The 22,608-nt window shown below is 40.5% G+C and overlaps 2 protein-coding genes across 4 annotated transcripts in view; one reads left to right on the forward strand and one right to left on the reverse strand.

Moving 5' to 3' along the window:
• Window positions 1-5,616: 5,616 nt before the first annotated feature.
• On the reverse strand, window positions 5,617-21,119 carry SPARCL1 (SPARC like 1). Its single transcript, XM_075034522.1, has 10 exons — window positions 20,267-21,119; window positions 20,095-20,148; window positions 16,172-17,338; window positions 14,972-15,041; window positions 14,207-14,325; window positions 13,487-13,607; window positions 12,555-12,691; window positions 9,727-9,875; window positions 8,728-8,876; window positions 5,617-7,314 (listed from the first exon to the last, which is right to left on the reverse strand). The coding sequence occupies exons 1-10, from the start codon at window positions 20,318-20,320 to the stop codon at window positions 7,286-7,288; spliced, it is 2,049 nt and encodes a 682-aa protein (XP_074890623.1). The 5' UTR covers window positions 20,321-21,119; the 3' UTR covers window positions 5,617-7,285.
• Window positions 8,873-22,608, forward strand: part of DMP1 (dentin matrix acidic phosphoprotein 1) — a 40,403-nt gene continuing 26,667 nt past the window's right edge. The window contains exons 1-2 of one of the 3 annotated variants that reach the window (XM_075034393.1): window positions 8,873-10,934; window positions 11,013-11,067. In XM_075034393.1, the coding sequence (XP_074890494.1) occupies window positions 11,032-11,067 (36 nt within the window). In that variant the 5' untranslated portion in view covers window positions 8,873-10,934; window positions 11,013-11,031. Of the gene's footprint in view, window positions 11,068-22,608 lie in introns of all 3 variants that reach the window. The other 2 variants (XM_075034386.1, XM_075034401.1) reach the window with 2 other exon arrangements.

A 22,608-nucleotide genomic window follows, 5' to 3' on the forward strand; every position in this document is an offset into this window, starting at 1 on the left:
TTGACTGATTTTAGGAGCTGGATTTCGAGGTTCCTCTCTCCCCACTGCTCATAGCAGTACAGCTGCTGGGAGACTGTGCCATAAACAGGATCATTGGAAAGAGCAGCCTTAAAGTATAATCTTGTAAATTGTGGGTTTTTTACAGTTCAGGTCATGTGAGTAACTTGCAGTCAGGAGGCTGATGTGAGCCTTCTATAGCATTTATGCTGATAAGAGCTTGCACAGCAATTGCTGACATTTCTCCCTGTGTTTTTAACCAAGGGATAATTGATGTTAATTGATTAAAAGTGTCAAGAGTTGGTGACAGCAACAGCTAAAAGTTGTGGTTGAGATGTGGAGAGGGGATATTAATGAATTTTGATCCATGTGTTGAAGTAAGGTGTTGATAAATGTCATGGTATGGCATTACCTTCTGTAATGGTACTGTGACATGCTCATGCATTGTTGAGACTGTAGGCCACATCCTGCTTAACTAACGAATGATTTTAGGGCTTGTTCCTTTTCATCACTACCCCTTCCAATTAGTTAATGAAATCTGGAGGAGTCACATATGTTTATATGGGGAACCCTGGGAATCTTGTAGAGTTATTATATTCCTTTCAAAGGAAAAGGTAATGTTAAGAGTTATTTATTTTTCTTTCAGTCAAATGTAGTGGCATTTTTTTTCATTTGGTAAATCTTGTGGAAAATGGTCAACTTCTTTACGTGGGTGATGTTAGCTTGTATATTAATACAAGTTAGATATGTTGGAAAGTTGTTTTTCAGTCCTATGTGTTGTGCCTCTAACTTATCCTAAACTACTTTTTAAAAATACCTAAGAGATCATCTACCCTCAAGGACTGGGATACCCAGACAAATACTCAGAGTATCTAAGGAACAGCAGCAGAATTTTGAGAGAGTTTGTAACCTTTTTTCAAGCTGAAGAAATAGAGGGGTTTTGTATTAAAAAAAGTTATCCCATAGAATGCATATCTACTAATTAGAAAGCAAAGTGGATTATTCTTCTCGAGCTTCAAAGATAAATTGCAGTCCCTCCCCAGCTCCCTTCTATGGTAGTTTGTCATTCGGAAGCTGTTCTCTCAGTATCCCTGATGGAGTGTTCCCTGGCCAGCTAGAGCTTCCTGCAGTCTTATGTCCCATTGTCCTACCAGACAGTTTAATTACCTCAGACTTGAGCTTGATAAGCCTGCAGAGCAGCTGTGCAGCCTGGGTGTCCAAAGAAGTGATGAAGAGCTTTCATGAACCTGTTTGGTTGCTGTGGAAAGAAAGTCATCTTGTGTCAGTATTTTCCTGTTCAGTACCAAAATCCCCAGTTAAATACAAATGTTAGAACTAGTGAGATTCTGTTAATTTACAAAGACAAGACTTACATCCTCCATACTGTCTGTACCAGAGCTTTCACTGCTGCCACCCTACAGAAAAAGAATGAAATTTGTTTTAGAGTACAGTGTAATTCCTGCTGTTTGTATTTCTTTAAAAAAAATAGAAAGTATTTCATTTTGATTTTGATTTTTTTCTTTTCTTGTTAGAAAGCAAAGATAGTCCTGCGAAGGGAACTTACTAATCTTCAACATCTGTAATACTGTCAGCTGAAACAGCTAATGGAGAAAATACCATCCCTGTTGTTGGGCTGGGTATGAGCTTGTTGCTAGTGCTTACAATTATTTTTTTTTTCTTTAAAGTTTAAGGAGGGCTCAATAATAAGTTGAGAATCTGGAATGGTAATAATGCAAATGAGTTTAGGCCTGTAGCAAACAGGAGTATTTTTAAGGCTGCTGTGTTAGTTTAAAAGCATGTGATTTCCAGTTTACAATGTTAATGTTTCCCCCATTGGATGCCCATTTAGTTTCTTCTTTAGTACTTGAGAGAGAGTCCTGTGAAGCAGATTGAAAACAAAGTTACAGTGTCCTGGTTTTGGCAAAAGGAAAGACCTGTGGGGCGTATGGATCTCGATGTAGAGAGAAAGTAAAATCAGACAGCAGGAGCTGTTCCTTCTTGAGTATGGCTTGTGGCATGACCTTAACTGTCATCTCTATCTTAGTTGCTCACGTACTTGGTCAGGATAAGTCATTATGGAATAAAGCTTGCTATGCTTCTGCTTCCTGCTGTACTTTGAGATCTTGACAGCATTTTACTTCTCGTTATTTTTGTCTTTGATTTTACCTCTCCCTAATTTTATTCTTTCCTAACAATGCTTATGGAAGCCTTTTGCAATTTTTTTGTTTTAAGCAATAGGCACAGCAGCAGAGCATTGCTATTTCTCTGAGTAGTTCTTGTCACATGCTCTTTTTCTTCAGACTCACAGAATGGTTGAGGTTGGCAGGGAGCTCTGGTGATCATTTTGTCCATTCCCCATACATGCTCAAACAGGGTCAGCTAGACCAAGTTGTCTAGGACTGTCCAGTCAGGTTTTGAGCATCTCCCAGGATGGAGAATCCACAACCTTTCTGGCAACCTATGCCGGTGCTTGACCGCTCTCACCATGGAAAAATTTTTTTCCTTCCCATTCACAGTCATGCAGTCTACAGCCACACCCCAAATGATTTTTGTTATGAAATCTGGTCCAGGTAACTTTAAAGCATCTGTATTACCTTTGGACTGCATGTTGAACAGCTGGTCAGTGGATCAGATTAAGTTGTCTGGGTCCAGTGACAGTGTTGTGTGACTGGCTGGTGTCTATATACAGAGTTTTGAGTAATATCACTTGCATCAGAAAACCACAAGATGTCATGAATCATACCATACTGCTCATGAAAGAGCAGAAAGAAAGAAACCATGCGCTTTATAGGTTTTTCTACATTAGCTCTTTTTGTGTTTGCATAGTTATTTGTTGACTAGTTGGAAAGATTGTCTTCATCCTCAATGAAAATAACTATTAACAGTGACTGTGAAAAACAAAAAACAAAACCAACAACAAAAAAAACCACCAAAACCCACCACTCCTACCCCACCCCCCAAAAACAAAAAAAAAACCCAAACAAAACACAAAATGGAAATACACTTCAGATATATTTGGGAAATGTGCTGAAATGCTAATAGGTTCTTTTCCCATAGAGTACATGCAAGGCCATCAAGAGTAAGAACATGTTATCCAGAGTTTAGAGCATAAAGATGGTTTTTTTGGGAAAGCATTCATGTAGTGCTGATCAGTGTTCTGCCACAAAGTGTAAAATTCTGACCCCATGCCTGTTGGCATGGACTGTTGAGCCAGAATCCACAGGCAGGATAGTGGTCACCTGTATTTCCTTTTCAGAGTCTTCCATGTGGCCGTGCAGGAGGACTGAAAATTAAACTTAATGCAAACACATCTGGTATCAGTAGAGCAGTGATAAGGAGATTGATCTCCTTTGAAAAGGAGATTCAGATGGCCAAGTCAGTGAGAAGAGGTAAGCCAGCTTGCCTTTGGCAACTGTAGCCTTCTTGTTTGTTAATGTTGGATCAGATCCTTGCAGCTCTTCGCACAGAGGGAACCCACTTAACTGAGCAATTTCACTAAATTTTGGAGGAAAGATTTTGTGAGTTAACTGCTGTTTGGTGCCAGTTGGTGGAAACCAGACGGAGTTGGTGTTGCTGATTTGTGGTATTTATGGTGTTCTGTCTGTTCTTAAGACTAAGCTAACAAAATATAGCTAAACTTTTTTTCTGTTTTTATGTGTTGTCTTGAAAACTCTACTCACAGTGACTCAAAGAAACCCCATTTAATGGAGGAGGAGCTCATGCTTGCCTTGAGCTGAATGTCCTGCCTCGTAGCAGATGAGACCTAAATGGATGAGAGCAGGCCATTTCTGTTGAATTTATTATTGTGAGGATTAGTGCATGTAGCTGATAATGATGCCTGCCCTGACACATACAGTTCTAGGTTCTGAGGACAGACCTGATTTACAGAGAACTTGGCAGTGGTTGTCCTGGATCAGAGGGAAGCATTGTCTGGTTGGGTGTTATGTCTGTAGCAGTGGGTGCTTTGGCTTAGAATATGAGGAGAGGGGAAGTGCAGGTTCATGTTTCTCATTGAATATCCCATGTGCTGTCAGGCTTCCATTAGGGTTGGAAGCTATGGCTGCATCCTGGGCTTTGATATACCTTAATGTACCTGTCTAAAAACATCTATCCCCATCTGCTTTTCTTCTCACTTAACACTGACCCGCTGTTTTAGCTGAAATAGAGGGAAGGTCAGTAGGTCAGATAATTTTAGTCCCGTTCACGTTATAACCAGCTGCACGCATATAAGATTGTACCATGGTTTAAGTGTGAGCAGTGAGTGCATTTGTGACTGTACTCTCTATATGTGCATATGTATATGAATATCTGTGTGTGTCTCAAAGGGTGCCTGAGTCTTGGTAGGAATGTGATTTCACTGTATATGCTCCCTTGTAGAGAGGGAAAATACTTATGACTAAACAGATGTTTAATTTAGGTTCATTAAAACTAAATGGGAACAATCACATCTGCAGAAGGTCAATAAAATTATCACTAACTTTATCTACTTCACAAAATGAAGAAATAATAAAGATTAAAATATTTATAAGTTAAGCTAGAATGGTAACAATATAGTTAAAGTACTGATCGGGAAACTAGCTTTCACTTGTCATCCTTACTCTTAATGGTCTTATAATTTGTAGATTAAATATTGGTGGTGCTTGTCCCCTTGCAGATGACCAAGAGCTCAGGTGAAAATTTTTCTCATACTGTGACTGTACTGTAGCATCTACATCTGCATACATTAGCAAATGCTCCTTTTCTGTGTCTTGCAGTGGAAAAGCAGAAGTGGCAGCACCACTGAGAATTTCAAAACATGTGGGATGCTGATCTGCTCCCTAATAGTTAGATGCTTCATATATCCACAGCTATAATCATCTTGGTGATGGTTGTTTGTCCTGCAGAACTTGGACTGTTTAAAGGAAAATCTTTCCTGTTTGCCCTGATAAATTAAATTTCATTGTATCTCTTTCTAGTGCTTGGTTAGAGTGGAGCAATGGTGAGTGTTAGCCTCAGTGGAGAATAGGTCAATCCCCTGTGAGTTGCCCTTGTGTGAACTACATTTGATTGTTTTAAGGTAGCTGACTCTTGGCTGTAGAAAGAGCAAATAAGCAATAGACTACACTCAGGCAGAAAAAATGCTGTCAAAATTACTTTTTCCCTGAGACATTTGAAGTTCCAGAGAAAGGATCTTTTTCAGATGGAATTAGCACAGAGAATACGCTTTTGTACTTGCAATCCAGGTTGATTTATATACACTGTTGTGTGATGTTACAGAATGTAAAGTGGGCAACAAGTCAGGCTTACAAGAGAAACTGTCAGAGAAACTGGTTTTGGTGGGAAATAATCTTTTGTGTAGGAAGTTCCTGTGTTGAAAATAATCATAGCTTGATTCATTGTCTCCCAGGGCATCAGACTGGAGTTGGACTAGAATTAGCAGCCCTTGCTGGCTCAAGAGCAAATTAGCAACGTGCAAGTGGACTTTCACTATTGGAGCTACCGAAACAGCATTTCTGAATCCCATTTTCTTTTCATTGGAAAGGTGACATGGTTCAAGTGAAAGGTGTTTTCTGATCCTCCTTTGTAAGAATAGCATTTGGGGCTTCTTGTTTACAGCAGAGCATGCCTGGAGTGGTTTTGGTGAAGTACTTGGCTTAAAATCACAAAGTTAATGAGATTCAGGAATAGTCTTATTCTGTCCTGTTTTTTTATGCCTAAGTTGTGCCTGTCTTCAGGCAAGGAAAAGTTGGGAGATGGTGAAAGAAATAGTTAGCATTTCTTTCTCAGGAAAAATGGTAGCAGTAGTTGGTTCTTCTGTGGAGGGAAGAAAGAATGTGCTTGCTAAGGAGAATGAGGTGTTGGAGCTGTTGCATCCTCTACTTGTGATGGTGGACCTGTTGCTAATCAGTCTTTTGACATGTATCCACACTCACCATACTCATACAATTACCTTATTACACAGTTTATCAGCAGGAATTCTGCTGTGTGGCATTGGTACTATTATTGTTATGTTTCAAGAGGTGAGGGAAGAAGTAACTGAAAAGCATGGGTTTTTTAATGTATTTTAGGAATTATGGTTTAAGGACTGGTGTATATGACCTACACTCTAGTTTCTTCTCCTCTTTTAAATCTAAAATTAAATTTCCATTTGTGAGAGACTGGACAGAGTTAATGCCTCAAACACCTGTAGTGATGGACAGAGACCGGGGCCTGGCTTTTGTGGTTGAGGGAAGGAACTGAACTTGCTCACAAGGCACTGTCAGAGACATGTTGGAGGATGCGCAGTCCTGTGTCCTGATGAACTGGGTGGAACAACTCACTGTATATGGCCAGGGGTCACCCAGAGTTTATTTGGGGAAGGGGCTCATGACCACCCCCCATGATGGTGCCTGCACAGAAAATTGAGACTTATATAAGTACTTAGCAGTTGGTGTGCAGAAAACCAAGAGGAGCATGACTGATGTGAGAAAAGGTGGGAACTGGGCTATAAAAGATGCAGACAGGAGGAGCCCTCTGCATGCCGATCGCTGGAGGATTACCACAACTGTCAGTGTCATTGACCATTAACTTCACCGGATCCAAAGGTGGTGATCTCTCTCTCCCTGCCCCCCCCCCCCCCTTCTTGTTTCCCTCTCTCTTTTCTTCTCTTTCTTTTCCTTACCTCTGCAGATGTTTCAATAGGAACCATGCTGCCTACTATTGTCTTCCAAGTTTAGGTTGCTTCTGCCACAAAGAAAATGTTTAACTGATTGTTTGGTGTCACTTCACCTGAATTTAGTGTGAGGGAATTCCAAACTCAGCACAACCCCTCCCTGGTTTGTCCAGCATGGGTTGTGACACCATTGAACCATTGCCTTGATACCTTTTCTTTGACAAAGTTCTGACAAAACCATATATCTAGGTAGACTTCTATTTTATTTGAGGCTTCTATGCAGCATGTTAAACTGACAATACAGTAACTAAAGGAAACAAGTCCTATTTCAAGGTAACTTTCTTCAGCGTATGGTAAAATCCACTTCCTATAATTCTACTGAAGGGTTTTGTGAACAGCTAAGTCATCAGGTTAGTACTATTTATTGGTTCAGAGATCAGGGGTACATGTGGGAGAAAACACTGGTTGTTTGTCTATGTACCACTTGAAGTAGTTAAATTTTTCTGCTGTTATGAATGTAGAACTTCTCTGTACTTGTGTTATTTGACCTTATGCCACCTTTATCTTGAAAACTATGAAGCCGTTAATTACAGAAATAAACAGGATTCACATATTTCACCACTTTTAGTGCAGCACTAGGATTCTATTCAGCCAGGCTCAGAACAGGAGGTTTTCATTTATGTCTTCTGCAACAAAGAAGAAAATGTTATTAATGTTTGATGCCAAAGAGACATTTTTATGCTGTACCACTATCAAGAAAGTGATACACTAAAGTTTCAGAGGGCTTATGTAGGGGAACACTATCCATAACAAAAAACAAGTGTGGTTGCTGCTGTCATATTCAGGAGCCACTCATTTAGTCCCTTCTTGATAGGTGTTTCTAGTGTTAGGTCTCCTTGATCTGTTTGTGAGCCAAGAATCCTTTCCACCCCCCACTTCATAAATGACTGACCCTAAACCCCTCTTTGGATGAACAATTACTGGCAGGAGTACATGTGTATTATGATAACTCCTTGCAACTTACCAGTCACAAACCACATGTGGAAGTAAATTGTCTTCAGAAGAGCTGGAAAAATTCTGGGCACAGTGAAGGCTCTGCATGTCTGACCTCTGACCAGAATCAGCCTCCACTTAAAATTAGGGAGTTGCTAGTAGGATTTTGAACACATTTTTTAGTCTGCATGTTTAGCTAAATGCCTTCTGTCATGTAACTGTTCTAGGATTAACCTGTGCTACCGCTACCCTTGCTTAATGACTGGCAGTATTGTTCAGCTATTACTCAGAGCTAGATCAGAAGAAGGTAGATTGGAAAAGAATGCCTTAGGTTAAATGTAGTCATGTAAATCTCAAATTGCTGTCATGACAGCTTCTGTTCAGCTGCTGCCTAATTCTAGAGACATCACCAGCATGGTAGTACCTAGCATTTTGCTTTCCTAGAGATGTCTTGATATGGTTTGAGCTGCACCAAACATATGCCTAACCCATTTAGGATTTGGAAACTGTCCCTGCCTAAGCCTCCTGATGCATGCAGTCTGCTGGGCACCATCTGAGCACGTGTTGCATCTGGCAGGTTAGCTAATAGATGGTTTGACCTGCAACTACACTGTGATGACAACATTTGTGTTGTATATAGTAATCTAGAGGTGAGCATAGTTACTTAATCAGTGAGAGATCTTGGTTGTTTTCCCTACTTGGCTTGAGATCTTTAAATGCATTTTCAATCAATATGCTTTGACCACTGATTTAATAGTACAAGCTCGCTTTGCCTTTCCTTTGGTACTGAAGGATAAAATAGACTTTTTTGAGAGCGAGACATGCAGAGCATAGGGTCAGACACCACACAGGAATGATTTGGTATTTACTACAAACTATGTCCCAAATTTTTCCTCATGGAAAACATGACTTTTTCCTATCTTCATAAAACAATTCATGAACGTTGCACCTTTTGCAGTTGTCTTGTTACTGTTCCATTTGCCTCTGTGCACAGTAGCCATGAGCTTCTGGCTACAACTTCTCTCCCCTATGTTGTGGTCTGAGAATGTGCCTAGTCTTGATAGGAACGCTTTGTCCTGTACATCTGCCTGTTCTTTTAGGTTTACCTTCCTTAATCCCAAAGCAGTGGCACCATTCCTTCAAAGCAATGAGTTTGTCTTGGTCTCCATCGCACTCTTGGAAGAAACGGGTTATGCAGTGTTCCATGGGAACAAGGGAAGCTCTCAAAGGTGCAAGCTCTGAGTGTGTTAATAATCTGAAACAAAGAGCAGCATTTCATTAGTATGTATTTCATTAATAAATCATCAGGATCATCAAAGATCTAAGCTGCTAGAAGTTGACAATGATGGCTTTGACAGAGATGCCCCAGTGGATTCTGTTGTGCTCCTTCTGTAGTGAATGTCCCAGGTTGTGACAATGATGTGTAATACCTGATGAACTAAAATGTTTTAACTGCTATTTGTTCACTAACTTTTTTCTAGAACAAGTATTACTGTGACTTGTTCACAACTCATCAGTTGTGGAGTTTTGCCATTAATCTTCAGGAAACCAAGCTTGCAAAGGTGCTTAGCTCTGTTCTAAGACAGTAAGTGTGATCAGCATGAGTTATTGAGGGCCTGCAGCCTTGAAACATGGATCGCACCACTGAGTGTCATGACCAAAAGCCTGAAATCTGAGTCGTTCTCAGAAGCTGGGGGCTTCCTCTGAACTGTGACACTGGTGCTGTCCTTACCATATTTGCTTCGTGAAGTGAGAGACTTCTGTTGTATTAGTTGAAAACTATGGGTACCTCACTAGTGAATTATTGCTGACAGACCTCTGCCCTTTGTACTTAGCCTGTAGCTCTTAGCTTCAGTAATAACAGGATTTCATGAGCCTTGTTTTCTTCCAGGATCAGGGCATTAGTATCTATTAAGACACTGTATAGCTTAAGGTGTGATACATGATGATTATGAAAGGCAAGAGGTTCTGACCTAAGACATGGCTCTAGCAGAACAATGAGAGAAGTTCTGTGTTAGAGGGGGATACTGGCTGCTATCAGCTGAGGGACTGGTCCTGTTTGTAGAGAATCCTTTGACTGAACATGCAAAGATTTTTTTTTTTACCTGTCAACAGGGTGCTGATCAAGCTGATGAAACTGCCAGTGCACAGGGTACACATACATGTGATAATTTTTCTCAAAGTCATGCAGGAGCAGCTCAACTGCGTGGTCGCCAGCCATGAGGCGCTTGTCATTCTGGTAGATTTTTTTGACCTGAACACAACAGAGAAATTGATATTTTTTTTTTGTTTATGGATGAAGATCTGTCCTGAAGAGAACTATCCAGCAAGGAGGTGGTTTGGAGAAATGAAAATTGATAAAATACCATGGGAAATGTGTTTTAGTGTTTGTGACTATGCACAGCATGAAAAGCTTGCCTCAAGTAGTCCAGATGATTTTTGTTGTTCTCCACGTCAACTTTGGTAGTAACTAGAAAGGAAGTGAAATTCCTGTGACCTAATTGTCAGACCCAGCTAAGCAGGGCAGTAGCCTCAGGTTAGTAGGAGATAAAACCAATTTTGTCATCTGTTGATCTTCTCTCCCAAGGGAAGCAAGTCAGCTTTTGGTGTGAAATAAGCCATCTCAGAAGTCATCTAATTCATATACTTAGTATGAGATGTTCTGGGTAGGTCAATGTCCCTCTTGGTAACTGTGTAAGTAGTCTTTGGTGTTGCTCAAGCATATTTGCTATAAACCTGCTGTGACCTAGTGCGTGCACCTCCTACTCCTGAGTTAAAGCAGCCCAGGTCTTGGTTTAACTTAAACTATTTTCTAACAGTTATGGCTTTTTAGGCAGTTATGGCATCTCTATCTTCAAAAACAAACTACTGTCACCAATTCACTTGACATAAATCCTTCTCTAAAAAAAAAAAGGCCTAATGGTAATAGATGCTTACTCAGCTATAAGCCAATGTGGTGTGATGCTGGAGGTCTAACTGGATGGTAGAAAGCAGGTCTTTTAAAACTGAGTGTCAGACTTGTGTAATTTTATAGCCCTCGAATATCGTGGTGTAGATGGACAGTGTATGTGACTGCATTAAGAAGTGTAAACAATAGCCTTAACTGTTGAGTGCATTTTCAGGTATTTGAGTATTGATGGCCAAGTACAAGGTGTGTCTCAAGAACAGAAGAGGAGCTGCTTTTGGTTGGTCCAAGGCAGGGATCCCCTGCCCCCATGAGGGTCCCCTAAACTCTCTATTGTAATTCTGTCTCAAATCCTGCTGCATGACTGCCCAGTCAACCTTGTGAGGTCCTTGAGCAGTTTTCTGGATGGTGAGTCCAAGCCTTTCTTCCTTCCTTTGCTGGCAACACACAGGTATTCAGACTTTCTCACCTACCTTCATCTTCCAGGTCACTTAACGAAAGCTGAATGGCACAAGTCTTTTCAACTCATGGGACTTCACAGGTGAGCTCTTGGCTGGCTGTTCCCTCTTATTCTGTCTCTTAATAAGTTACCCATATCGAGACCTTCAATCTTATGACTGCTTAGTTTCCTCAAGTCCTTTGGAAAATGGCATTGACTGCATGAATTGGGTCATCCTTATCTATGTATTAGTTGACCTTTCCAAGAGGTTTGTCACAAAGCACTTCCCTGAACAGAAGCCATTTCATGTTGTTAACTCTTTCAGTCTCTTACATCTCAAACATCGCGGTGGGGCAAGTTCTGCCTAACTACGATCTCTACATAACAAACCCTGCCTAGTAAGGAACCACAGGTGAAAAGCAGCTGATCAGCAACAGGATGGGGAGTGCATGCTGGAGGGTGCAGTTTCCTGTTCTGATATGCTGAACAGGGCAATTCACCATGCCGTTTTGATATGATGTTCTGATATGCTGAGCAGGACAGGTCACCATGCATGGCAAAAGATCATGTCTGCAGGGAAGGGGAAGTTACTCCCCAAACAACCCCCAAGCTCACTGACCCATTTCCCAAAGGCTCACAAACTGATCAGGACACCTAATTAGCTTAATGAGTTTGAGTGCCCACCCATAGGAGGGGCAAGGATAATAAAAGGACACAAACTGAAACTCTATGTGTGTAAGCCCACCAGAACTGGACCCCTCGGCTGACTGAACCAATGCTGGACCCAGGACCGGTGAAATCTTTCTCTCTTCCTTTTTTTCCTCCTGTCTTGTTCTCTCTTTCTTTTTCCTTTTCCATAATCCCTACACCTCATCCCTTTAGACACAAACTGTTGACCAAGTCTGGGACTAGGAGTGGATCCAGCCGTCCCTAGGCTCCTCTCTGAGGAGGAGTCTGGAAAGCAAGGGGGTCCGCTCTGAACCTCCTGACTCAACGGGAGGGCTCTCCTTACTGTCTTCCATGAATTGATGTACATGGTTACCACGGGTTACAGGGTTCACTGAGGTAGTTCCATGCCAATTCCTGTTGTGAGAAACCACACCACCTACTGTTATGCTGCCCAAATTCAGTTTGCTTCTGTCATGAATAAAATGTTTAACTGATGATCGATTGGTGTCATTTCACCTTAAGTTAGCCTGAGGGAATTCTGAATTCAGCAGGACTCCCTGGTCTGTCTAGTCCAGGTTGTGACACGTGTCTTCTCAAGTGAATGATGTTTATCTAAGTGTGCACTAATTCTGACTTTTGTGCCTCTCGTCTGTAGACACTGACTTCAGGTTAATACACTTGGCTCGCATTTGCTTGGACAAAAGAAACATAGCAGAAATGTCTCAGCTTAAATGTGTGTGAGGGGATGTGTAAATGTATTTTGCAACTTGTGAGTCTAATTGAGTCTAAATTGCCTTAACCAGAAAGTGAATGCTCATAGGAAATGGGAGAACTCATAAAAGGTGAATCACTTTTTTTCACATGGTTAGTCCAGCTTTAACAATGTAACTGCATGATCTTATTTGAAAGGGGTTGCTGACCTTACTCCTTTGCTTTTCAGTTAGAAATCCAGAAGTATCCAGATCACGTTCATAATATTGCATAAGGATGTTTTTGAGCCAGTCTCGCATCCGGAGGGGGAACTGATCCACTTCATAATCAGTACAGTAGGGGATGTCTGTGCCAAACAGGAAAGCTTTTGTTAGTAAGTGATCTGTTAAGTCCCCATTTGAGCATTTCTGAGCCAAGTTAGATTTGATTCTCACTAGCAAACTTCCAGTTAAACTTAAAATTGATGGAGCTGTTCATACATAAAATTGGGAATGCAACTAATGGGTTGAATTATGAATATACAATTCTTTGGTGCACACTTTTAACCAGTTGTACAAGCCACAACCTTTATATCTGTGCAGCTTCTGAGCAGAGTTGTGCAGTGAAACTTACCAGTCAGTTGCATGAAAGCAGAGTTCTCAACAGCAAAGGAATATTGTGGCTGGGAATGCACTTTCCTCCCAGAGTACGCAGCAATTGAAGAGCTTAGAAATCAATTCTGGCTTTTAGATTCTGACTTCTGCATTTGGCATCTAAGTAGTTTTTGGGGTTTTTTTTTTGGACTTGGCACTTTCATTTATTAACTGGCTGTAAATACTGGTTTTCTGGTCAAGGTATTAAAAAACATCTTCAGATGCTATAACAATGGGAGTGTGTAAGACAGTGCAGGAGGAAGACAGAGTTGACGACAAATTGGTGTAAGCACAGGAGGGATGTCTTTAGGATTCAGATGCTTAATACCCTCAATTGTAGAAAAAGTGACTTTTTAGACATGTTGAGGGTTTGAAGATCTTAATTAGCAGATAATTGATGGAGAAGGGGGAGAGCACAGGAAGAAAGCAGATAACTTAGGGCTAGCTGGATGTTAAGGTTACTGACTCTTTATACCTAGGTGAATTCTTCATAGAAAATCAAGCCTTACATTTGCAGGAGCCCATATAGTCTAGGTGCAGCTGGCGTCCCATTTTTGTCCCTTCAAGTTGACATTTGGTGCCAAAGAGTTGACATGTGCCATCATAAGTCTTATTATCTGTACCACAAACCTAGAGGAGGAATGAAAACCAAAACCACCACCACCACTGTGTTGAGAAAAATTCTGGTCGTTCATCTAGGCATTACAATAATAAAAGTATCATTAACATGTGGTGTAGCAGTTGTGAATACCCACAGGGAATACATATGATTAGAAGTATTAAAAATTGTAGTTGTTATAAGCTTATGTAAGGATTAGTTGTCTGTACTTACCCAGTTTCGAGACACAAAAATAAATACAAGTGTGGCAGTAATATGGTTTCTGAGATGGTACAGGATTATTACACTAGATATGTACTAGTATTCGATATATGCGCTAAAACATCAAATGGATAAATAGAACTTTTAGTGACATGGAAAAGCTATGATCCCTGAGAGACTAAGTGAAGCAAATCACTTTAGGTACAATGTATCTACATGTGTTCATACTATTATCAAGCTATAGTCAGTGAGTTTGGCTACTTTATACTTCTACAATTACTGGAATCATCCAAACCTACTTGCATGCTTTTTAGGGTAGAATTATTCTAAATAATAGCAGGGGAATGTGTTAACTTGTAAACATTTTTATTGGCTTTCCCCCATGCTGGGCACTGAATGAAATACTTACATGCTCATAGTCTTTGGTAGAAGGGCAAGCAGCAGGATCTTGGCAAATACAGCTGGGTTTCCCTTGTTTGTCCACATGACAGACTTTACCTCTTTTGCAGTGGAAGTTCCTACATGGGTCTAGCAATCATAGCAAGAAGAAGGGACTGTTAGAGGGGATGGGACAAGCTAAGTGTTTCTGTCAGGTACTACTCACAGTCAAAGCAAAATAGAGCCCGATATTCACCAGGAAGTCAAGTGCTTTTTCTAAGTTTGTTAAAATGCAACTGAATTGAATAAAGCAAACCAAACTTTAAATGAGGGTTTTTGTGAGACTTCTAGCAGTCCCAGGTTTGAGTTGGATGGGGAAATAAATTTCTCAGAAAAAGCTGTTTCTTCTGTAAGGACTGACATTTACTTCCAGCTTCCTTTGGTGAAACATATCCCATCTGGCCTTGCTGAATCCAGCACTGGTACTTGTCCCACTCCTAGTGAATTCAAGCTACTATTCTGAAACTGAATGGGTTCAATGCAAGGTAATTCCCATTCCTGTATAACTGACACAAATTTGTGCACTGTCTACACATGTTTTTCACAAACAAATGGGTAAATCCAAGGGTGTATGGAAAGGATTCTCTGCAAACATAACTGCAATGCAGGATTATGCACAAGCACAGTTCAGTCATGTGAAATCATGTGCTGCCAAAGGCAGAAAAGAAATGCAGACCAGCAGATTCCCCAGCTGCAGAGAGTTAGCAGTTACATGATGGCGTTGCTTGTGGCTTACCCAGGAAAGTCTTCTCACTCCTGTTGCTCGCACTTTCCATCTTGCCATAGGAACTGCCTGTAGTCTTAACCTGTACAGTCACAGAGACATAAGCAGAAGTTGTAGTAAATCTTGGGAAGAAAAAAATACTTGGACAAAATTTTTTCAGGTACAAATATAGAGCTGACTGAGGCACAGTTTGCTTGGCTTTCAGCAGAAAGAGCTTGCTATGCAAAATACACGAGAAGTACATAAAGCCTCTGGTAGTATTAAGGCACTCAGTTATTTGGGGGAAAAAAAAAAGTAGGAGGTGGAGAGAGTGAAACAGGAGCTCAGTAAGGGCCTGAGCATCTGGAGGTTCTGCAGTATTTGACATACAGTAGCATGGTGCTTTGAGGTTGGCAGAATTGGTGCTTCAAGTCTTAGTTTGTACTAGGCCCTCCAGGTGAGTGAGCATGAACTGCCTCTCCATGGTGCCTGGGAGCAGCAGCACCGGGAGCTGCCAGGCCAGACATGTGAAGCAGGAGGAGAAGGGAAGGACACATCTTCAGTTCTGACCCTTCTTTGTTGCTGTGGGGAGGTGCCTGCCCTCTTTCAAATGGATGCGTCCCATCGTTTTTTTTAATATTATCCTTATTTAGCAGCCATGGGAAAACTCACTCCTTTCTTTTGAAGAACACCCCTGATAGTCCACTACTTATCTAATGGCTGACCAGGGTATGGGACACCCTCCTTTGAAGGGACAGGACCCACATCCTTCATCTTGTGTGAAAGTGCCCTAGCCACCAGGATGGTAATTATTCCAGGCACTCTAGCCCTGCCTTTCCAAGCTGTTCATTTTTGTATGGTAGTGTTTAAAAATCTTTGGGAGAGAGGAGCAAACAGGCTTTCCTAGTCAGCTTGAGACTGGGTTCCAGGTTTTGTGTCTGTGTGTCCATACTTATTTGTATGTTTCGTTACACAGCTCATGAGGGCTGGAGCTCTTACATGAGTTGTGCTCACTTCCTTTCTAGTACGATTCATCTAAATGTTACATGTGAAGTGACACAGCATGAACCAGATGAATAGTGAATAAGAGGGGAGATGAGAGTTCTGCATATTAATAAATTATTAGATCTCATTTTCTCCAAAATGTCCATTCAGTCATCAGGAATTTAAATTTGAGACTGGTCCCCTCCCCCCTTTTTCTAGTATTCCAACTTTATTTTAAAGAGGATTTACCTTATCTTCACTTTCCATTGAATTCATGCTCTGAACAGAGCTACTCGTTTCCAGTTGTTGCTCGCTGCCAGAATTAGGTGGGTCATGTTCATAATAATCTTGTTCAGAGTGAGTAAGGTCTTTAATCTTGACATCTTGGTAATCTTTGGTGTCTCTATGAACTGCAGTGTCATCTTCAGTGGTTCTTTCTTCTTCATGCTCAGTACTGGTGCTCTCCTGGTCATTACTCTGGATTCTCTCTTCTTCCTCATAGGCTGCTTCTTTCCAGGTATTGCTGAGATCTTCCTCGCCTCCAACATCACCACTGTCGTGACCATCATCATCCACATTACTGTCCTCCATATCTTGTCTTTTCACCACTGTGTCATGATCACTCTGATATTGAATATTGTCTTTCCTCTCTTGTCCTTGCTGTTTATCATCCTGATCTTCATTATGGGGGTTTTGAGAGAGGGGGATTTCTTCTTCATAGGCCGCCTTCTGGCTGTTCTCCTTCTCTTCTTCCTCTAGGTCAGTTTTCTCACCATGTCTCTTGGTTATCCGGATTGCTTGACTGGAATCTCTCAGGATTTCATCGGATTGCATATGGTTTTCATTTTGCTGTCTTTTGTATTGGTTACCTTGATTTTTCTGGTGGCCTTTGTGCTTCGTATCTCTGTAATCAGTTTCTTCCCCCCATTCCTCATCCTCTTCTTCCAGACCTTCTTCTTCATCACTTTCGCTGTTTTTTTCAGATAGGCCAACTGTATTTTTATTATATTTCCACATGTTATGCTCACGATCAAGACTGAGAGCATCCAGGGGGTTTTCTGCATTGCCCAGAACATGTCGATTGGCTGTATTGCTGTGTTTCTCATGCTTCCTGAACTGGTAATGCTCGGAGCTGGACTGTCCTCTGCCACTGCTTCCAGAGTCACTGTCCTGGTTACCAGAAGCCAAACCTGGTTTATTGTGCAGCGCAAGGAAATTGATGCTTTTTAGGCTATTTTTCACTGGATGCTCGCTACCAGTTCTTCCTTGTTTTCTAGTGGTCTGGGGCTCAGCCCTGTGCTCAGCTTCTGGTACTGATACCTCTGGTTTTAGGTTTTTGTGACTGGGCAGCAAATCACCCTTGTCTACATACCCTGTGTTCTCTTCCTCTGGGGCTTCAGGATGAATATCTTCAGTCTTAAAAAAAAAAAAATAAAAATTAACAAGTAGATTAATAAATCTTAGAATTTATTTGAAGTCAATGTTATTTTTGCCTTGTATTGCAAAACATGACACTGACTGTTTTTTTGTAAATGCTCCTCTTAAGGTAGTCCAGAACATGAAATTCACAGCTGATGTCATTTCTATTTCTCAGCAAATTTGTTTCTGTTCCTTCTTTTATTGCTGGAGTTTCTGAAGAAGCCTATGTTTAAGACCTCAGAGGAGATAGATGCATACGGGTGTCTTGTGAAATCTCAAAATGCTTAACTAATAATTTAGTGTCATAACTTCAGGTACTTGTAGGCTGCAGTAATTATCACTTACCTCAGAGAAGAGGGATGTGATACTCAACTTCCTACACAGATAAATTAGAGGCCTGGGAAAAGAGGGGCAGGGGAGAGAGACAGCACCTTTCACAAGGTGTCATCGTAGCAATTCCTGAGGAGCGCACTGCATCTTAACTATTTCACAATCAATGCATTCATCTACTTTGAGTATGATACATCATTCCTTCCGTCAGGAACTATTGTATTTGGTGGCAACTACTGTATCATAAGCTCACTAGCAGGAGTCGTAGGTATTTGCTGAGTGGCTTTTTTTGTTTTTTTGCATGCTGTCAAGCCAATAGCAAAAGAGTAACTTCAGTGGAAAAGGTTCAAATGCTTGGGGAGAAAGCAGGTACTAAAATGACTGTTAGCTCTTGCTGCAGCAATTGTCTTTCTGCTGCTGTTAGCATCACAGCAGCTGCTGCGTGAGTACAGGCACTTCCAACAGCAGCAACATCCGATGTATTTCTGAACAACACCTATGGATGTTCAGTGCTGCTTATTGCTTATAAAATATAGCACCTGATGCTGATTTTCCTTAAAGCTTTTGCCGGGTTTATTTGTGAAGATGAGACCTCAGTGCCCAAGCTGCTGCGATAGCATTTCCTTTAGTGTGGGCAGAGTCATGACTGCTTGGAAACAAACATTCCACTAACAAATACTGATACAAATTTAAATGGTAGGATTAGAAATATTAATTTGGCTCTTGGCAGATCAGCTATATCGTATTTCCTAATGTCAGGTGGCATCTGAATGTTCTACAAATTTGTCTTTTGCCTAGTGTATTTGCTGATGCAGGAGAAGTACTAGGCAATATATGCGCTCTGTCATTTCCAACTCTAACTTTTTCAGGGAAAGACTCTGTGTTTGCTCAAATCTAATAAAATTCAGTGAAGAGCTTTTCCAGATTAAATGCACATTTCCTGAAGACCTTATAAAAAGTGATCTATGTGTTACCAAGCATCTCAAGCTGATTTTAAAACATTTGAAAAGTTTCAAGAGCAGGGGTTTTTTTTACATGTGTTTTTGGGCACCACTGTGTACAACATATTATATGTCTTTAAGCAAAAAGCAGTCATCTTTGAAGGGCTTCCAGTTCTATAGAGTTAGAAAATGTAAGACCAAACAGTCATTAAAATTGTCTATTATGGGTGCCTGTATTTGAAGCAGTAGTTTGAGAAAGATGTGGCTCATGTCTTGACAGGAAGCCTTGTTATGTGCCACAACTTCAATGCAGAGACATGCCTGGATGTGGCTTTCAGCTGCTGCTTTTTGTTATACCTTTGTCCCCAAGATAGAATATACTTAGAACTCGGTTGCTCGTGAAGATACTTGGGTCTCTTAATATGATGGCAAATTTTGGTCAATGTAGCTGTAATTAGCTACTGTTAGGGGACAACTGGACTTTAATAGATGTTGCATATTCACTTGGAACTGGTGATTTGTCAGGTATTACAACGTTTTGTGTTCATGCAAGTGTCTTCTGTGTGAGTCGTTTCTGGGAGACAGCTGTAGGCTGCAAACTAGTGTTTATACCATAATTTGTTCTGCTGGATACTTCATTAGGAAAAGTTAATTTTTTTTGTTTTCATAATGCAGAGCACCATTGGGGTTGAAATGAAATGGATGTGGAAAGCTGTGCAGAGTGGCATATAATTCATAATTAAAAAAAAAAGGTTAGCATAAGAGTTGGGATTTTGCATTTTTTACTACAGAGCATGCTCTGAATTTAGTTTTTCCCAAAACATCCATTGGCTTGGAGCCAAGGTCCATTGTATCTGAACCACAAATGCTCACCCGAATGGTGCAATAAAAAGGAATTTTAATTGGGTCAACCATGAACGCAAAACTGTGAGCTCTGTCATTAGCATGCATATATGGCATAGGGCTGGTGAACTCATCTGTCTCATTAGCATCAGGGCTGTATATCTGGCTTGTCAGCCACACTGTACTTTGCAAGATGAGCTGTATCTAATGCTGTATTTGTGAATAATGAAACATATGATGGCTGAAATTTTAACATGTTTGAGACTGCATATGATCACTTGGTGTGATAAATTGAGGTTTGCATCCTTTTTTACTGGAGCAGCGATAACCACAGATTTGGCTGTCAGTGGAGCTTATTGTTTGTATGGATATGGATGTAATGATTATATGGATTCATTTAAGGTAGTTTTTTCAAATAAGTGAAACTTCTGTTGTGAGCTTTAGATTTTGTCCTGTTCTTTTTCTGTCTATGTAATATGCAATGCATGAGATGCTTGGTACTAATTCTTGGGGTGAGAGGGCCTACTTTTTTTTAACCTAAATCAATTTGCCAACCACTACATATGTGCTAATGTGTTTTATATATTTGAGATTAATAATATAGGTTGCCTCTTAATGTTTAAAGAACAAGAAGAGTACCTTTTCTGGAGTTTTCTGTCCATGGGTTCCCAGTTTGTAGTTTAAGGGATGGGTCTAGAATAGACAAATATATTCAATATCTGCATGTAAATAAAAAATCTTGTATAGGTCAATGGGATAACACAGAATGGGAAATTAAGTGCCCAGTAATAACAGCATGATGAGGACTTACTGGAATAGCAAAAGCTGATCCTATAAGACAAATGAAGAGAGCTACAGCCTTCATGCTTTTCAGATCTCGTGGAGGACAATAGTTAATGGTACAGTGGTAGGGTTTAGAGGCTTCCTTTCTGCAAGCAATATGAAAAGAAATAAAGTTAGAATTTATGTATAATGATCTAGAAATGACTGATGGAAGCAATGTAGTGGCTGCTGTAATTTGCTTAGTTTGAAGACCCACAAAATTTCCAAGCAGTGTTCAGTTTTATGTCAACTCAGGTGTTAGACCAGCTTATCTAGAGGACACTTTGGTCTTAGTTCTTTTACAGGACTGTGTTCACAAAGTCTAGTGGTGTTACTGAAAGGCAGAGTTATGAATGTACATAGGTTCAGCCCTGTAAATCTTTATCCACTCTTCTGAGATACTTTGTGAAAAATGTCCCTTTTTATTTAGTTCTAAGACAGTGCCTATTTGTGTCATCTCTACAGCCAAGGTGTCTCCTGGCTGCTCTCCTTTGTGGCTGTAGTAGGAAGAATTAAGTGGTGAAGTTCTGCTCAGCAGGTCTCAAAGCCCAGAAATGCTGTCTGGGCTGCTTGACAGACAGGTGCAGTCCTGCTTTGGAAGCAACAGACCCAACTCTGCTGCGCAGTAGTGTGCAAGATGAATGGCTGGAAGAACACACAATGCACTAGGAACTTCTTCAGTCTATGCTAGTACCCTCATGTGAGTGAGACAGGCAACTCATTTTTACCTCGGATGTCACCAACAAATTTTCTCACTTTTGCAGCACACATGAACTGAAAGTTTCTATGGCTGTAGTGGTATCACTGGTAAAAGCAAAAATAAACAAGTCATATTTTTTCTGTTTCCACCCTTTTTTTTTTTTTACTGTATTCCTTTCTTATTCTTTTTAATTTTCTCCTGTTCTTTTTTCTGTGTTTGTATGGAATCAGTAGGATTTTCACTCTGCTTGTGTTTCTGCTGTCATTCTACTGGCTATTCTTCCTTGGAAGTTGTCTTCTTGGTCTTCAGCCCCCCTTGCCCTTTAAAATATTTTCACTTTCCACCTAACACATACCCTTTTTCACTGCTTCTCCCTTTGCTAATGAAACACCTATCTTCTTGCTTTAGTTGAAGAACTTCTTGTCTTTTGCTGGTTGAACTCCCTGGCATATGAAGAAACTGGCAGCGGTTTCAGCCAGTTAGGTCAACTGTATTCAATCACATGACACTCAATGTATGGTTTTAAAATGTTGGTCACCTAGATGTTTTTTCCCGGGGAGGGAGAGGAACCCAAAACCTGAAAAGGAGAATTCCAGGGGAGCTTGTATTTATGGGAGCCAGAACGGCGAAACAAGAAGGAAGCATTACATTGAGCATTACATTGATTTTTTGTGTAGAAGCTTACAAAAGCATCCTGGCTACTGCTGTGCTTAGATCTGAAGTGTATACTTTGGAAAAGTTATATGTTATTTAATGCCAATATCTTTTAGCTAATGAAGAGCAAAATACTTCATTAGTGGGGCATATCTAGTATGCAAACTATTTTTCTTGCAGTTAACTGATTTAGTCCCCACATTATCTCTTATCTAATTATCTATTATCTCTTTGGCATCCAAGAGTTAGTTGTTTAAGATATTTTCAGAGGGAAAGACAGAATACCACAAAAGCCATTAATGAGCATATACAAAATGCCTCACTGGACTGTGTATGGGCAGTCACTTCAGATTAAGGCAAGTTTTGTTAGACTGAGGGTCATGCAGGCGACTTGCCAGAAATGCAGGGGCATAATCCAGTTTCACGTACAGCCCTAAAAACTGTATACCATGCTTTTGAAGGCCTGGCAAGTGCCTGAGGAAAGTTATTTGAATTAGTCAGGTAGTCTTGATTTCTGTTTCCCTCTGCTCCTGGTGAGCAACACAGCTCTGGGCATGTCACTTAACTGAGTTTCTTTTTCTAAAAATGTCATTTGTCATATTTGTTTTGGTAAACTAGTTTGAGAAATGAAATGAAAAGCTAAATAAATGAAATAAATGAAAAGCTCTGCAAGTTGTATTTTATTTATAATTACAGTTTTCAAATTTGGCTCTGTCACTGGCTGTAAAAGTTGCCTCTACCACCTTTGTCCAAATAATGAAAAAGTGGTTGCAATAAACCTGAGTGAAGGTGGCAGGACAGGGCTTTTGTATTTTTCTCTTAGTAACTAGCCCACAGTGGCCCATAGGAAGCATAAGTCTAATTATTGGGGAAGTCTGACCACCTTGAATAGAGTATAGGAACATAGTCTAGTTGAGTATCTTTTTTCTTCTAGTCACGATAGTCCAAATGAGTTGCAAGGATTTATATTTCCTTTA

This window comes from Buteo buteo, chromosome 1, assembly GCF_964188355.1.
Source record: "Buteo buteo chromosome 1, bButBut1.hap1.1, whole genome shotgun sequence".
In the NCBI taxonomy this organism is placed as follows: domain Eukaryota; kingdom Metazoa; phylum Chordata; class Aves; order Accipitriformes; family Accipitridae; genus Buteo; species Buteo buteo.

Bases quoted from the DNA above. Each gene is read 5' to 3' on its own strand.
- SPARCL1 (XM_075034522.1), bottom strand. From the start codon at position 20,320: ATGAAGGCTGTAGCTCTCTTCATTTGTCTTATAGGATCAGCTTTTGCT. The intron at 14,326-14,971 runs GTAAGCCACAAG...TATGATTGCTAG, and splicing joins GAGTGAGAAGACTTTCCTGG to ACCCATGTAGGAACTTCCAC. The intron at 7,315-8,727 runs GTAAACCTAAAA...TCTTTGTTGCAG, and splicing joins CTGCTTTGGGATTAAGGAAG to AAGACATAAATGAAAACCTC.